Here is a 16884-nt window from a genome sequence, read left to right on the forward strand (position 1 = left end):
CCTGCACAAAGGTGCTGAAAATAAGCAAACATTGCTAGCACGCTAAGCCTAAATGAATTAATTAGCAGCAATTTATATATTTTATTATATTTGCAAACTATACACACCCGAAAGATTTATATTTTAAATAAATTAATTTACCTGTAATTATTTTAAAACAATAGGTGAAAGAAATCAGAAGAGGGGGGAAAAGTCATCAAAACAAAAAATAATGATGTGTTTTTGTTATTCTACAATTATTCATTAATTTTTAGGACAACCAAGCAGCTCATTGGCTTAAAAATCGTTGTCACTATCATTAAGAAACGCTACTTGGCTAGCATTTTGATTTTTAACCCCATCAATATTTTCACCTTCCAAGTCAACATCATCATCACTTAGATCCGAAGCATCATCATCTTCCCCTTCCAGATCCAAATCAGAATCTGATTCCAGACTGTCATGCTAATTATATAATGATAATGATGACCCATTAAATTATTATCTCATCATTTAATTATTAACTGAACTAAATACTGACTTCAGCATTCATTGATCCAAATCCTCTTCTTCTTGAATCTCTACGGACACCTGACCCTATTTAAAATGAATATCATTTTAATTTTATTTGAGCTAAAAAACGCCTAAAAAATTTAACAAAACAATTTTAGTACCTGCTGGTTGAGGTCTCTTTACTTTTTCAGTGATAGCAGATTCAGAGACTGCGGCATCTTCCATCCCATCATCATCCACATCATGACGTAACATTTCTTCCTCCCTGAGTTTTTCCACCATTTTCTTAATCTGTTGCTCTCGTTCCTAAATAAAAACACAGTCAAATTAATTATCTATTTTTAATTGTTTATTCCAATTAAGAAATAAAAATAAAAATGAATAACCTCCAAATGTTCACGTTCAGTTTTTTCCAACTCTTCCAATTGTTGCTCCAAATAGGCTAGACACCTGAATTTGATCATGTATTGTTCATAAACTTTCTCCAATTCTTGTTCGAGACGTTCAAACTCGTCCATGAAAGCCGGTCTTGTTAAATTTTGTAAATGTCCAAAATTAAAAATCTGCACTCGTTACAAATTACAATGAACTGTTGATGTTTATATATTTACCTTACACTCTTGAGGGTACCTAATCTTTTTTGATTACGTTCCAATTCTACTTTCTTCTTCTCAATCTTTGCTTCTAAGTTGGCTTCATCAGCAGCCACATTTTCAATCAGATTATTAGTTTTGCCAATTTCCTCCTCAACACTTTTGATGGCGTCTTTAAGGCCCTTCTCAATGACTGATATGTCCATTTGCTTTGCTATAACAGCATTCCTTATCTCCTGCAATTAAAATAACAAAAGAAAATAATTAAGTTTTCCAATTAAGTTTAAACTAAATCCATTATTTCTTACACGAAGTTCTGGTTCTTTAGCTAACATATCATAAAGAGATGCCCCCTTTGTAGTTATCTCGGAAGCAAGTTTCCGAGTAATTTTCAAATCAGCCAACTGATAAAAAATTAAAAACAGAAGAAAAATTATTTCTATTGAAATTATTCTTGTTAAAAGACATATTTAAGGTAAATTAGTAAATTTCACATTGAAAATCTGCGCTATACCTTTGAATTTAAATCAAAGTTGTTGATGGTAGGCATGGTATCATCTTGTGTAGCTAAAGATTGCTCAATGTTTGACTTTGAGGCATTATACAAAATTGAGGCGACTTTTATTAATTCTTTCACTGCATATCCATCAGCCATGTAAAGTTTCTTGGTGTTTAATTTTATATGGGCTTTCGTTGCCTAAGATCATAAAACCACTCTTAAAATTCCAATGAACCCAGCCATATATGAGAATTAAATTTTAATTTACCATAAAATGGGCAATGGTTCTAATGAATACTACCCGGTCAGCCTCAGTTTCAATATCAAATGAGAAATCGGCATTGGGATCATATCTTTGGGCGCATTTATATCAGTTTTAGAAACTGTTTTTTTTCGCGTTTTTGTGCCAACTTTTGTGCTTGTGTGCTGATAAATTGTAGTAGGTACCTTTTCAGAAGCCAAGTTAAAACTTCCGCTACTAGAGCAAAATTAGGAGTACGAAAATTCTCCATTGAAATAAGCCTCGGAAACCCCAGAGCTCTCATCATCTCCGTAAAATCTTAATTAAAAAATAAATTGTTGATTGTTTTGAGTTGATTGTTATAAAATAAACAACTTATATTATAGATGAAAATAGGCCACAGAAAAATTTCCTTTTAAGCCTTGGCCAAAAAACTAAGCCTAATATCATATGCAACAATTTATCCAGTAACTAGACACAAATATTGAAAAACTTACTTCGTAAGTCCTTAAATGACATATTTTTTCCAAGCTTATGAAACTTATAATTTTAATTTAACTTCAATTAAAAAATAAAGTTACTTCAGATTTCGTTTGTTGACATTAAGCAGACGAAAGACGATACATCAGTCCCACTACCTCGACAGTTGATCTAGCCAACTCTCTTGTAACCCCGACATGTTATTTGACCAACTGTCTCAAAACCTCGACAAGTCATTTGATCAACTGTCTCAAAACCTCGACAAGTCATTTGACCAACTGTCTCAAAACCTCGACATGACATTTGACCAACTCTCTCATAACCCCGACATGTCATTTGACCAACTCTCTCAAAACCTCGACAAGTCATTTGATCAACTGTCTCAAAACCTCGACAAGTCATTTGACCAACTGTCTCAAAACCTCGACATGACATTTGACCAACTCTCTCATAACCCCGACATGTCATTTGACCAACTCTCTCAAAACCTCGACATGTCATTTGACCAACTCTCTCACAACCCCAACAAGTAATTTGACCAACTATCTCATAACGTCGATATATAACTTGGCCAACATCCATCCGCAAACCCGAAATTATTTAAATGAAACAAATTATTTTAGGCCTATTCATTTAATGCCGAGTCGGCATTGATTCATTTGATGTCAGAGGGAAATGAAATAGGTGTCTCTGGGAGATGTCGCCACCTAAATACACTGCTAATTTTAATTACCATACTTACGATATTATACACTTCTGATAATACTAATGACCTTCCCATTCTTATAGTTATAGGGTAAGGGTAGGCCGGTAGTTAGTTAATTTGCGCTGCAGCGCTAGTAATTCCACAATTTGAATTTAATTAAACATAAGTAATGGCAATGAAATATTATTACGATTTGATGTCCCAACCTTGTAGGGCATTATACATTTTCCTTAAAATGACTAAAATACCTTTTGAAGCATGTCCGGTTGCTTTAAGAAAAGGTACTTACCTAAACAATTAAGTTTAAAGAATATGACATTAAATAAATACATTAATTAACTTTGCAATAGGGGAACATTTTTCTGAAGATTTTGAGAAAATAAACCCAATGAAAAAAGTGCCAGTTATAATACACAATGATTTTCGATTGACGGAAAGGTTAAAAGAAATTACAAAAACGTTTATACATACTTGATATAGATATTTTTCTTGATAGTATCGCGATCTTTCGGTATTTTACACGAGAATTTAATGTCGCAGATCACTGGTATCCTAAAGATAGTAAAGCTATGGCCCAAATTGACGAGTTTCTCGAATGGCAACACTTAAACTTAAGAGCCCATGGCTCTATGTTATTTTTACATAAGGTATCTGATATAGTTACAACCCTTATGAACCATAATCTAAAACCAAACTCTCTTAGACGGTGATACCAATGATGAAACAAAGAGAACCCGATCAAAAGAAACTTTCTTATTACCAAGAGGAATTAGATAAAACATTGGATAAAATGGAAAGAATGTTTTTGGAAAAGACCCCTTATTTAAATAGACACGAAATCAGCATTGCTGATTTAATAGGAGTTTGCGAAGTCGAGCAGCCTATTACCGCCGGTTTTGACGTTGTCAGTCACAGACCCATCACCAAAGCTTGGATGGAAAGAGTCAAAAATGAGACTCAACCATTCTACGATGAAGCTCATCAAGTTAACAAAAGACTTAAAGAAAAATTGTCTAAATCAAGCTTGTAATGGGCTCCGATAAACAATTTTTGGCGTAATTAAATAATAAAATTATTTTTATATTGTGAAGTTATAAAGCTTAAAAGGTTAGGGTATTGATTATGTACAATTAAACACATTATGGTTATGTAACTTGTATTATGAAATAAATACACTATTTTCATCAGTAAGCCTTGTTTTGGTGTTTTTTTCTTAAGATTTAGTCGCATTATTCGCAGATCGTTACAGGATTAATAATTTAATGATAATTATTATTCCGTACAGTCATTTAAAGATGCAAATTTAACTCCTAACTACAATTAAAAAATGATAATGCTGAACAAACCTGTGTGAAAGCGAGCTTTGAACATATGTAATTATATACTCAGAAATGAACAATTAATTTGAAATTTACAAACATCGGCGATAATAATTAAAAAATCTCGCCATTCAAAAATTATATTTGCAGTCGCTATTTTGAAATTTCACTAAAGGCACTACCATATAAGTTTAGTATTATCTCGATAAAATTAATTCTTCAAAAAACGTTAGCGATTACAGAAAATGTTCAAGTAACATAACATTATAACATTATACCATAAGTGGATTGGTTTAGTGCCGTCTGCTAAACAGAACCTCTTACTACTACGGGATTGGTTGAATTCTCACCAGCTGTGAGAGGTAAGGGTTCTGGTTAGCCGACGCCTCTAAACAAAATGGCGGCGCAGTAGCCCTGTTTTTTAAGACTAATTAAAGGCTAATTATTTTGTAATAAGAGATAATTTATTTTGCTTTCAATATTTTTCCTTTTATATTTAGAAAAAGGCCGTTTTTTTAAGGTATAATGTTATGTTACCTGAACTTTTCCTTTAAATTTAAGGTAATTAGAAATTATGGACAGATTTAACATCAAACTTTGGTAAAATTTGGTCAAATTTCAATATATTTCACGTCATTATAGGTTCTTATAAGATTCTTATATAAACTGTATTATTTGTTCACACTATTTCGTCGTAATATTTCACATAGAAATAGAAAGCCATTTTTAAAACTAAATTCGCCATACAATTAATATTCACTGAGACTAGATACGCTTTGCTTTTACGAGTTTTTTTGTAACAAGTGCAACATAATGTTCAACGATGAAAAAGCGGTACAATAACATTATCGTATTTGTATATTTTACGATTTATAGGCATACTTTATAACTTTTATATAATTTTTTGAAACATATCTTTTTTGACGAGAAAAAAACTAAGAAATGAGGCAGTGGTCAGAATTTCACAATGATCTCGATTACTTGAATAACACTTACATATCCTATTAAAGTGATATCAAGAAGTGATATCTAGTTTATTAGAGAGAAGGTACAAGGTGCCTAAGTATTCGCGCGCCATAGTCCCAGTCCCCCTTTCAAAATACAAGAGGGGGACGTCAGGTCAAAGGAGGCCGGGCTATTTCGCCTCTCCTCTGTCGGAAAATACGTCATTTTCGTCATTCGAGTCGCGCTGACGCGAGTTTTCAAGAACCAATGAGAGCTGGTTGTAATTTATAGGCGTGGATTAACTCCGGACAGGCTACGTTTGGACTGGAGATAAAGCTGGGAATGTGGCGAATTTATACCTTGTCCCTAATAAACTAGATATCACTTCTTGGTGATATGTAGAAAAATCAGTTTTTCAACTAGAATTAAGCCTAAGTTAAATTTCAATTCAAAATTTATCTGGTTGGGCAGATATTCTTGTAAATTTCACTAATCACTCGTTAAAATTGATCAAACTTTGGAATTTCTGAAAATTTTCTCTAAAATATGAAGTGAAATCCTGGACCTAACAGATTCAACCTCAAATTCTATAACTACGGAATATTTTTTTTGGCGATTATTTACAACTCTGCTTAGCATTCAATATATTTGAGCCGTAAAATGTTTTGGCAACGTTAACATACGTTTTTTTAAAAATTTGCTACTATAGGACAAATGTTTTTTTTTTTTTCTAATTGGATTTCAAAATTTAAATATTTTTCAGAACCATCGTAACATTTCTTATCTTTAAAGTGTTTAGCTTTTGAGTCTTAAATAGCGTTTAATTTAACGGATCTATAAAAAACAGTATCCTCTCTTTCTTAATTAATTTTGTTTGGGGGAGCTTTTACGTATTAACGGCATTTTTATACTTCCTTTTTGTTTTCAAATGTAATAAGTAGAGGTGTGCGGGTAGTGATTTTTCAATTTGGTTCGGGTATAATCAAAAATATTGTTTTCGGGTATCGAGGCGGGTACCCGAATTTTTGTCGGGTATTCGGGTAATTAGGCTTAGTCGAAAAATGGCTGTCGGGTATTAAAAGTTACAACGAATGATATTCCTTATAGGATACCCAAACATTTTTCGGGTATTCGGGTAATTAGGCTTAAGAAAATAGATACTTTCTTCAAAAATTCCCTTTAGTACGCTATTTTTAGTGTTATTTCTCAATCGTCAAGTGGTAGGTTCGGGTAATCAATTTCTTTAGCTTTCACGCTTTCTCTAACTTTTGGCAGAAGTATATAATACTTCTCTTCGGGAGAAGTGTACCACAATGCGGGGTAAGTGTAACGTCACTCTTCCCAACATCGGAACATTTAGAGCAAGGTTACTGAACCGAATCACATACACGATAAATAGTTCCCTCATCATTACTCTATTAGCGTTGAAATATTTCGCAAGACGCGCTTGTGCATTTTGTCTAACATCAAGACGAGGTTTGTGGGATGATTGCTGGGGATTTAGTGCCAAACAACTATAGAATTCACCTTACAGTGCGATGCCCATTTGTAGTTTGATGAGCGGGAAAACAAACTAAAAGGGTGAGCCTGGGAAGAATGACGTTACATAACTAAAGTATTAAGAGGATAAAGAGTGTCATCCTTCTTCTATTATCCCCTTCTGCTTTTGGTTACTCTTTCTCCTCTTAGTCTTATTTCAACACAGAATACTGGCAATGGGATGATACAGGTGTGTAGAGCTGCGTGGTAGGCCTAATTCTAGTCTGTCTCAGAAATAAACTACCACAGAACACATGACAGAGTTTCACAACATTCCGTCATTCTTAAAAATTCCAGAGGCTTTCTATCTAAACTGGAAAGTAGGTGGTCGCCCTTTCACCTCTGATGTCTATTTTTCTACCAGCGAATAACCCTTACCCCACATGCTTCAGCTTGACATGGGTAATGGGGGGACCCGCCCCGATACCAGAGATACCAGAACGGTACCCCGCACACCCCTTGTAAGTCGATCAATAAGTCAAAAAACATTGATAAAATGTTTGACTCGAGAAGTTTACAAAATTTAAAATAGGCAAGTTTATCGGAATTATGATCTATTAAATGATTGATTTTGTCAAAAAGTGTATATAAAAACTAGAAAATTCTAAGCGAAACTAATCAAAATAATTAGTACTTACCGGAACTGACCTAGCCTATAAAGATTAATTAATTTCAATTGCAATTAAGATAGAAGAAATACAACAAAGTTAACTATAATATCATTAAGTTGATTCGTGACACTTAAATCTTAATTAATTAATTAATTATACGATTAATAATTAACGGAAGTAAAAATAGAAAATACGGAAAAATTTCACAATTATAAACTAGATACTATAATTCTTGAACGTAACTTCTAGGAAAGTAGCCATCCTAATATGATTTCAAGAAACATTTCACTTTTGCTTCTTGTCAATTCAATTTCGCGTACAAATGAAATAAATTCAACTTACCCTCGAATCAATTTGACCTTTCCACCATCCACGATCATCACCAGCTTTGCTCATAAGAGTTATACGATCACCTTTAATGAAATTTAACATATTTGGCGCCGTACTTTGGAAGTCATGAACAGCGACCGCTTCACCAATCGGAGCTTTATAAAAAATTAATATTGCTTTTTCCGCCGCTTATTATTCCCCCATCTCCGATTCGCGAAACTTACTTATACAATTTGTACTCATGGTAGCAGTCTTAAAAGGAATCATGAGAGTGGTATTCAACAAGTTAAAGCTTTCCGATAATGAATTTTCTTCATACCAACGAATCATTTCCTAATTATAATAATAATAAATAAAAACCGGTATTGAATTAGGTTAAATAAATAGACACTGGGTGATAGTATAGTTTATCTTACTAACCACGATAGTTTTAAATAATTTAGAGCTAGAGAGATAATATAGTTGACCATCATCTGTTAAACGTATCCTCATATGTTTGACTTGATTGTTATAGTTTAAACTTAAAGCGTAACCTCCATCTGGTTTCGAACTCATTCTGACTAGGAAAGTGCCACTGGGAAGGGTGTCTAACAGTCTAATAGCAGTATCTCGGTCCATGGTACCCACAAACCTTAAGATTGATTGGTAAACACGGAAAAATTTAACATAAAGGTCACCTTCAAAGGGCATGGTTACCCTCCGAGGGCAAGTACGTCACCTTCAAAGGGAATGGTTACCCTCCGAGGGCAAGGTACGTCACCTTCAAAGGGAACGGTTACCCTGCGAGGGCAAGGTACGTCACCTTCAAAGGGCACGGTTACCCTTCGAGGGCAAGGTCACCTTCAAAGGGCACGGTTACCCTCCGAGGGCAAGGTCACCTTCAAAGGGCACGGTTACCCTCCGAGGGCAAGGTCACCTTCAAAGGGCATGGTTACCCTCCGAGGGCAAGGTCACCTTCAAAGGGCATGGTTACCCTCCGAGGGCAAGGTCACCTTCAAAGGGCATGGTTACCCTCCGAGGGCCAGGTCACCTTCAAAGGGCATGGTTACCCTCCGAGGGCAAGGTCACCTTCAAAGGGCATGGTTACCCTCCGAGGGCAAGGTCACCTTCAAAGGGCATGGTTACCCTCCGAGGGCCAGGTCACCTTCAAAGGGCATGGTTACCCTCCGAGGGCAAGGTCACCTTCAAAGGGCATGGTTACCCTCCGAGGGCAAGGTCACCTTCAAAGGGCATGGTTACCCTCCAAGGGCAAGATCACCTTCAAAGGGCATGGTTACCCTCCGAGGGCAAGGTCACCTTCAAAGGGCATGATTACCCTCCGAGGGCAAGGTTTTTCTTACCAAGGGTGTTCCTCTAGATTAAGATTAACATATCCATCGTGTGGATTAAACGCAAATCTCCCTGCAATTGGCATGGAAGCGAAGGGATCCTCGTAGGAAACTCGTTTAGAAGACTGCAAAATAATTCTATAAAAAACTGCGTGAGAATTTATCACTTTTAAAAAGGGCTTACAGCAAAATCCTCAACGTGACTGGCGGGAAAAATTCCTTCGTCACCATTTTTTTCTAATTTTCCCTTTAATGAAAGTAAAAAAGGCATTAAAACGCGCAGTTAATTAACAACAGATTAATAATAATTATTAATTACCTGCCACCATACACTATCAACTTTTTTCGTAACAATAATAACATCTCCAGTATCAAATGATAGTTGTTTGGGATATTCCATTTGAGTTGCGGAGTTTGAATAAGAAGTTTTGGCACAAACTTTGACTGAAAAAAACCCAAAAACTATAAACCAGCCGAGCCGACAACTAAGTTATAAGTTGTCGGCAATGTTTACGATAAAACTTACAAAGTGGCGACCCGGCACACGCTAAAAATCCATCTTCTTGTAACGAGGAACTGTGAGAGAGATTCAATGGAGACATATCGGGTCTTGGTGGTAAAGAAGGACTGCCACATTGCCGTACAGTTGATATACAATCTTTGTGAACGGGTATACAGCAAGCTAACATAATAATAGAAAACACATATTATAAAAACACTATTTAATTTGTACTTAAAATAATAAATAAATAAATATTTACTTTGGCACTTGTACCCTTGATTAAAAAGTCCACTGGGAAGAAATAACCGCGATTAAAACAATAATTTTATATAATATTGAACCAAAATTAAAATACGCACTATAATAATTTTCCACAATCAGCGCAGGATACTGCTTGTTCGAAAGTGTGCATTACAAACGCGTGATTGGTGTATTTCAGCGCTTTTGGGCTTAAACTATCCCTATTTCACGATACAAACACTATAAATATGCCGCTTTGTCTTAGGCGGGCAGACAAACGCGATCAGGGTTCATACAACTTTTGGAAAACAAATTTCCCTGAGATTTATGCGAGGTTTCCCCCCATATACTTCCCTGAATTTACCAGGTTTTACCCCCCTATATGAAGTATCCTATGGAGCAAATGTTAACGAAGGAGGGGGGGGGCAAATAGGACTATTACATAATCAAAGGACATCCCCGTATCTCTAATATAACAAGAGTTATGAGCCTCCAAAGTATAGTGCAATGTTAATCCTATGGAGGGGGGTATGTTCACGAACATTTTGCTTAATTACTCGGCCCCTGTTTGTCGTAGCCATAAGTTTTTAGTATGGTTGGATGGGGGACAAATTGGACTATAACATACTAAAAGGACATCCCCATATCTCTAATATAACCAGAGTTATGAGCCTCCAAAGTATAGTGCAATGTTAATCCTATGGAGGGGATGTTCATAACCATTTTGCTTAATTACTCGGCCCCTGTTTGACGCAAAATTCCCTGATTTCCCTGAATTTTACTAAAAATTCTAAATTTCCCTGAATTATCCCTGAGGCTTTTGTCAACTATTTATTTCCCTGATTTTTCCAGGTTTTCCAGGTTTGTATGAACCCTGGCGATTAAACTTACAAAGCTTTTTCTATGGCATTGATCCATTTGGCTTTTTTCTCTTCCGTTTTGGCGTACATTGTATAAACTGTTTGTTTGTTATTTTGAACTAAATACCAATAATAGTTCCACTAAAATCGCGCGAAAGAAGATAATTAACCGCGATCTTTGATTTAATTAATACCCTCGCTACTAATTACCTTATCCTTTGACCCGCATTTCGCGGTATTAACGTCTTCAACTTTATATTCTGATAAATGTAACGCTTCCTTATACGTAAATTGTTCCCCCTTTTTAAAAAATGAATAAATTTGCATCAAGACACTAAAATCATTAATATTTGAACAGATTTTTAGTGCCGAAAGCAGCAGGGGTTCGTTTTAAGATTTAGCTTAGTAAAGTGGTTGGTATTAATATTTTTAAAGCTTTAAAACTATGGTATAACTCAAACAACAAACGTTTACGTCACTATAATTGGTTAAACGGTTAAAAAACAACATTTAAACACATTTTTTAACGGTTTTTTTACCCCAAGAATTTTGTCGACCATCTGACAGTGATGTTTCATGCAGCGATAAACACAAAAAGAAATTAATTTTTAATTTAATCAACGTTATATATAATTTGCAATATAGATGGCGTTAACTGATGTTGTATTCTAATTAAACTTAAATATAATTAACTTACCCGAGTTGATTTGCACATGAGTAAAACTCGATTAAACACGAAAATGTGTCTAAATTATTAAAATTAAAATAATAATTATATTTATATTTTCGTTAGTTTTCACTTGTAAACAAGTTGGTTAGTAGTGGGACGACGCGCGGATTTTGCCTACCTTATTCTAAATTTATTGTCATCGTGTTTTTTAATCTTAATATCTCCATCAATTAATAAACGACCGTAATCTTTAAGTTCCATATTTTCAGGCTGGGGAAAAAAATTAAACAACTATAACATCAGTTTAATTTCAATTTTCCATCAACCATTATACCATATTTAAATCGGTGATACTAATTTGAATATCGTGAATAATTTGTAACGTTTCACTGTCTCTTTTAACCTCATTTATGTATTTACTTAAATCCTGAAAGTTAGCGTCGCGTTATTTCAAATTTGGTTACATTGTAACGAAAAAACCTTACAAGCATAACATCCAAGGCTTTTTCTAAACCACCATAATCTTCGTGTGTTCTTGGCGTATTTTTAATTAATTCTTTCAAAAGTAAATGATATTTTAGCACCCTTTGCATTGGGACTGATAATAAATCCCGCAATTTAAACTTCCCATCATTGGCTTCGGTTTGGCAGCGCTAAAGTTAGTTTTAGTAGATCAAAGTAGGCTTAACGTCTTCAGTAGATCAAAGTAGGCTTAACGTCTTCAGTAGATCAAAGTAGGCTTAACGTCTTCAGTAGATCAAAGTAGGCTTAACGTCTTCAGTAGATCAAAGTAGGCTTAACGTCTTCAGTAGATCAAAGTAGGCTTAACGTCTTCAGTAGATCAAAGTAGGCTTAACGTCTTCAGTAGATCAAAGTAGGCTTAACGTCTTCAGTAGATCAAAGTAGGCTTAACGTCTTCAGTAGATCAAAGTAGGCTTAACGTCTTCAGTAGATCAAAGTAGGCTTAACGTCTTCAGTAGATCAAAGTAGGCTTAACGTCTTCAGTAGATCAAAGTAGGCTTAACGTCTTCAGTAGATCAAAGTAGGCTTAACGTCTTCAGTAGATCAAAGTAGGCTTAACGTCTTCAGTAGATCAAAGTAGGCTTAACGTCTTCAGTAGATCAAAGTAGGCTTAACGTCTTCAGTAGATCAAAGTAGGCTTAACGTCTTCAGTAGATCAAAGTAGGCTTAACGTCTTCAGTAGATCAAAGTAGGCTTAACGTCTTCAGTAGATCAAAGTAGGCTTAACGTCTTCAGTAGATCAAAGTAGGCTTAACGTCTTCAGTAGATCAAAGTAGGCTTAACGTCTTCAGTAGATCAAAGTAGGCCTAGCTTTGTTGCCAAGGCTTAAGAAATTATCTAAAAATGACCTACTAGGATGGATTGGTTAATAATTTCATTTTTGGCGCATAATTCTTCAACCAAATCTTGGGCGAGTGGCAAATTTGTACAATAGTCAGCGTAGATAACAAATTTATCTTTAAAATGTAGAAAACAATCGCTGACTTTGAATTGAGTTGATGTACAAGCTTTATACAATTCGCTATGGAAACCCGTATGAATTTCAGCGAGTTCCTAAAATGCGTTTAACAAATTTTAACACGCAAATTATGACCCAATAAAACTTTCTCACTACAATTTTTAAACCTCACTTTTATATCCTTAAAAATGATGCCTCTATCTTCATTACGAAGCACAGATTTTAGACCCCTCATAAAATACTAATTATAACAATTAAAATTAACGTTTTTGCATAAAAAATAAGCCCTATCCGATTTAAATTATACCTTAATAATCATGTTTAACGCTTCTATGTAATTTTTTTCAGTTTCAATTAATTCTTTTAGGCAGTAATCTCTCTTTTCAATTGGAGCTACTGCCGAAACTGGTATCTAAGTAATTGAGAAAATATTTAAGCAACTTTCACAATCGTATTTTGTGGATGTGCGCGCAAATGTTGAACTTAACAACAAAAATCAATAAAATAAGCAACAACAACAAAGGCAAAAGCCAAATGATCTCAATTGAAGTGTTGTAAACATTCTTTTCTTCCAAATAAAAATTTTTTATAACGAAATTATACCTCGGAATTAAAATTTCTTTGAAACGAACACAAATCTTCGTAAATGTCATCATCAGTAGGATTGGCAACATAATCGCTAGGACTGACTTCATACTCGCCAAAATCAGCGTAGTTGCCTTCACTAAATGGCACAAAACGTCATGCGTGACATAGCCACAAGGTGTAAATTTAACAAATACAGATTTTTTGGGCGGAAACAGCCTTTTTTGGGACAAAAAGAAGTGTGTTTCTCTTTCCTAAGTTCCTAACATTTTTAATTATTAATTTTTGGTATTACTGACGTAGAAAAAGAATGGGAAAGTTAACTATACAAGCATTAAGCTTGTATTGTAGCAAATTTCTGGGCTTAAATGGTATGGTAACGTCACGTGTTTTTGTACATATTTTTTCTCACCAAATTATTTCAAATATTTATCTCCATATAAAACCAAAACCTTTCTTTCTATAAGCCATACAAATGTTCCAGCTACCTGTTTCATTTTTAAGATTTTTAGAACGATAAAACCATGTCTTAACTTATAAAATGTGCTACCAATGCTTTGAAGTTTGTATCACTTATGTAGAGACCTAAATTACAAGAGCTATGCGCTTTAAACAGACCAATTTAGATAGAATTCAAGCTTCATACATCAAACTCCAGAACCAGATGTGTCATTCGCGTAACAAAATACTGAAAACATGTCATCTCACAAACCATAACCACACAAACATTCATTTTATGAAGAAAAGTGCCAATTGACCATTAGTTCAAACAAAAAGTTTAGTTAACATAACGTTATAGCTTAAAAGAATGGATTTTTTCTAAATATAAAACGAAAAATATTGAAAAATAAATAAACTCTTATTACAATATGATAATTAGCATTTAATTAGCCTTAAAAACGAGGACTACTGCGCCGCCATTGTTTCAGTGACGTATGATATCTACCCCTAAAGGGATTGGTTGAATTCTCACAACCTTAGAGAGATAAGGGCAGGGCCAGAAATAAGCACGGGACTCTGGACATTGTTCAATAAAATTTTAAAATGCCCCGTAACTTTTCTAAAAACTGCGACAACATTTTTGCACGCGTCAGTGGACAATGTCCTATAAATTTTCCAGTCAAAGCGGGCGTCACTGGACACATGTCCTATAAGAAATTTTCTTATTTCCGGCCTTGGGTAAGGGTAAGGTAGGGGGAAGAATGCAGGGGCGGAAATAAGCACAATACTCTGGACATTGTCCAGTAAATTTTAAAATGTGCCACAATTTTTTTAAAAACTAAGGGGCTCACTGGACATTTTGACTAATAAAATTTCCTTAATTTTGATAGATTGACTATGAAGATGCTAAACTATTTTTGTACACTCCAGTGGACAATGTCCTATAAATTTTACAGTCAAACGGGGGGGGGGTCACTGGACACATGTTCTCTAAAATAATTTCTTACTTCCGGCCCTGGACATTTGTCCTATAAGAAATTTTTCTTATTTCCGGCCCTTGACACTTGTCCCATAAGAAAAATTTTCCTAATTCCGGCCCTTGACACATGTCCCATAAGAATTTTTTCTTATTTCTGGCCCTGGCTAAGAGGTTCGTTTAGCAGTTGTCTACATTAATCAAGGCCTGTGCGCGGCGCCGATTTTTATTTTTCGTTTTGCAATTTGTTGCCAAATTCTCTCACCTGAGGCGCTATTAGCTGGACTTAAATAATTTGCGCTCGCGTTTCAGTCCCGCTATCAAAGAAATCTCGCAGTAAAATAGGGAGAAAATGGGAAGTCGCGTTTCCTAAAAGTCGCCCCCTTCGAAACAACCGCGCACAGGCCTTGATTAACGTAGGCAACGGTTTAGCATTGCAGACGCCGCTAAAGCAGATCCAGCACAGCAGTAGTCCTCGTTTTTAAGCCTAATTAAATGCTAATAATTTTGCAATAAGAGATCATTTATTTTTTTTTTAATATCTTTCCTTTTTTATTTAGAAAAAGGCTGTTCTTTTAAGTTATAATGTTATGTGACCTAAACTTTTCCTTTTAAGATGATCAACTAGAGGCAGCACAAGTTACATAGCATCTAGCTTATAGTAAACTTGTTCCCCCCCCCTAAAATATTTCTTTTTCAAATTTGTCTATTTCTAAGAATAAGAACAAAAAAAAAAAAGAATAAAAAATGTTGATTCAAGACAGAGAGTGACTCTAGTATAGTTAGCAAGCACTGCAAACCATATGCACCATGAATAAAAAAAACTACCATTGAAACTTCATTATTACAATAATCTATCACAGGTTTTTTGTACCTCATTGATACGAAGAGTAACGTAACATAGATCTTCATATACATCTTCTTCTCTGGTTCTACGAGGGCTTAAGGGGAAGTCAAACTGAACCATCGTCTCTTCATTGTGACTAAAATTAAGCCCATATTTTGAGTTAAACAAGCGAGTGGCTAAGGGTGGTTTTTTGTAAGCCTACAGGGAAACCTAGGGACTAGTGTTAGAAAGAAAATTAAGAATTAAAACTCTTAAAAATACTTCGCTATGTCTTCAAGATTACGATAAATATCGTCATTGTAATAATCATGCGTTTTGTTCCCATTTGAAGGAAAACCCCTGGAAAAATTGATGTTTAAAGTTATTGGTAAACAAATGTTGAATTAGGTCATACTTAATATTTGATTCCTCAGCTTTTGGGGATTTGGACAGCACAGATAATGTATGTAGCACCTAATTCGAGATAATACTAAGACCAGGAACTATCTTTAAGAAGGTTTAGAGTAAAAACTACCTTTCCAAAGTCAGTGTAATCAAAGAGCATATATGGTTGAAACAAGTGTTCATCTTTCAGTTCAAAGACATTTTGGCATGTTTGTAGGAATGTACGAATGTTTTTCATACATAAGAACTAATGAGACGTGAAAATGGACTTTGTTGAACGTGATACGCGTAAATAAAGAGATTGAAAGCAAAGGACTCGTTACCTGAGACATTTGTGGCCGAAGGCTGATTTCTTTCAAATCTATGCATCCTGGAGCTAATTTGTTGAGTAGTTGACACAGTAAGACTCCGTCTCTTAATGTTTGAGCGAGATCTATAACTTGGCTGGTTACCCACGTTACTCGATGATCTTGAGGTAGCACCTCGCATTTGATTAACCAACGCGCGCATTCTCTCCATAAAACTTCGGCCATTTTGGCAAAGGCCTAACGGGCTTCCTTAATTACTCGAGTAAGTTAAACATTTAGTTCAATTTTCAAAGTTAAACCCAAGCCAGATTTGCGGAAAAGGCATAAATAAAGTCGATTTTAACTTCATTAAATTACACATATAAAACTAGCTTAAAATTATTATATTAATCGAACTTAAACTTTACCATTTTTACAGTCTGTCAATTATTTCGTTTTGTTATTCAGTGCTGCCAGAATCTGAAAACTTTCCCACTTTAATATTTCCCTTTCTCCTCCAGGGTTTACT

General features: G+C 34.9%; 3 protein-coding genes across 6 annotated transcripts; 1 reads left to right on the top strand and 2 right to left on the bottom strand.

The window, feature by feature from the left end:
* Positions 1 to 61: 61 nt before the first annotated feature.
* On the bottom strand, positions 62 to 2473 carry Cluap1 (clusterin associated protein 1). Its single transcript, XM_089848595.1, has 10 exons — positions 2323 to 2473; positions 2032 to 2143; positions 1853 to 1937; positions 1600 to 1782; positions 1394 to 1489; positions 1104 to 1321; positions 879 to 1020; positions 654 to 798; positions 521 to 576; positions 62 to 444 (listed from the first exon to the last, which is right to left on the bottom strand). Exons 1-10 carry the CDS (start codon positions 2342 to 2344, stop codon positions 277 to 279), a joined length of 1227 nt encoding a protein of 408 aa, XP_089704721.1. The 5' UTR covers positions 2345 to 2473; the 3' UTR covers positions 62 to 276.
* A 504-nt stretch (positions 2474 to 2977) lies between these two features.
* Positions 2978 to 4202, top strand: LOC149651606 (glutathione S-transferase theta-1-like). The gene is made up of 4 exons (XM_089848596.1): positions 2978 to 3292; positions 3362 to 3449; positions 3508 to 3658; positions 3715 to 4202. The coding sequence occupies exons 1-4, from the start codon at positions 3181 to 3183 to the stop codon at positions 4039 to 4041; spliced, it is 678 nt and encodes a 225-aa protein (XP_089704722.1). The 5' UTR covers positions 2978 to 3180; the 3' UTR covers positions 4042 to 4202.
* Positions 4203 to 4253: 51 nt separating this feature from the next.
* LOC149651607 (protein vav-like) lies at positions 4254 to 16844 on the bottom strand. 4 transcript variants are annotated; one of them, XM_089848590.1, is made up of 25 exons: positions 16392 to 16844; positions 16199 to 16315; positions 16079 to 16137; positions 15946 to 16023; positions 15712 to 15820; positions 13143 to 13247; positions 13008 to 13076; positions 12730 to 12930; positions 11841 to 12008; positions 11690 to 11782; positions 11534 to 11625; positions 11383 to 11431; positions 11225 to 11245; positions 10896 to 10985; positions 10717 to 10826; positions 9945 to 10046; positions 9845 to 9876; positions 9610 to 9765; positions 9403 to 9527; positions 9268 to 9330; positions 9096 to 9208; positions 8176 to 8386; positions 7980 to 8088; positions 7768 to 7910; positions 4254 to 7687 (listed from the first exon to the last, which is right to left on the bottom strand). In XM_089848590.1, the coding sequence occupies exons 1-25, from the start codon at positions 16599 to 16601 to the stop codon at positions 7649 to 7651; spliced, it is 2664 nt and encodes an 887-aa protein (XP_089704716.1). In that variant the 5' UTR covers positions 16602 to 16844; the 3' UTR covers positions 4254 to 7648. The 4 variants fall into 4 exon arrangements, with proteins under 4 accessions (XP_089704716.1, XP_089704715.1, XP_089704718.1 ...); XM_089848589.1 differs by lacking the exon at positions 15712 to 15820 and adding an exon at positions 13439 to 13559 and having other exon boundaries at positions 16392 to 16843; XM_089848592.1 differs by lacking the exons at positions 11225 to 11245; positions 15712 to 15820 and adding an exon at positions 13439 to 13559 and having other exon boundaries at positions 16392 to 16843.
* Between the last annotated feature and the right edge of the window lie 40 nt (positions 16845 to 16884).

Source organism: Phalangium opilio, unplaced genomic scaffold (genome assembly GCF_054372755.1).
Source record: "Phalangium opilio isolate 3A_F unplaced genomic scaffold, DU_Popi_V2 ptg000082l_1, whole genome shotgun sequence".
Taxonomy (NCBI): domain Eukaryota; kingdom Metazoa; phylum Arthropoda; class Arachnida; order Opiliones; family Phalangiidae; genus Phalangium; species Phalangium opilio.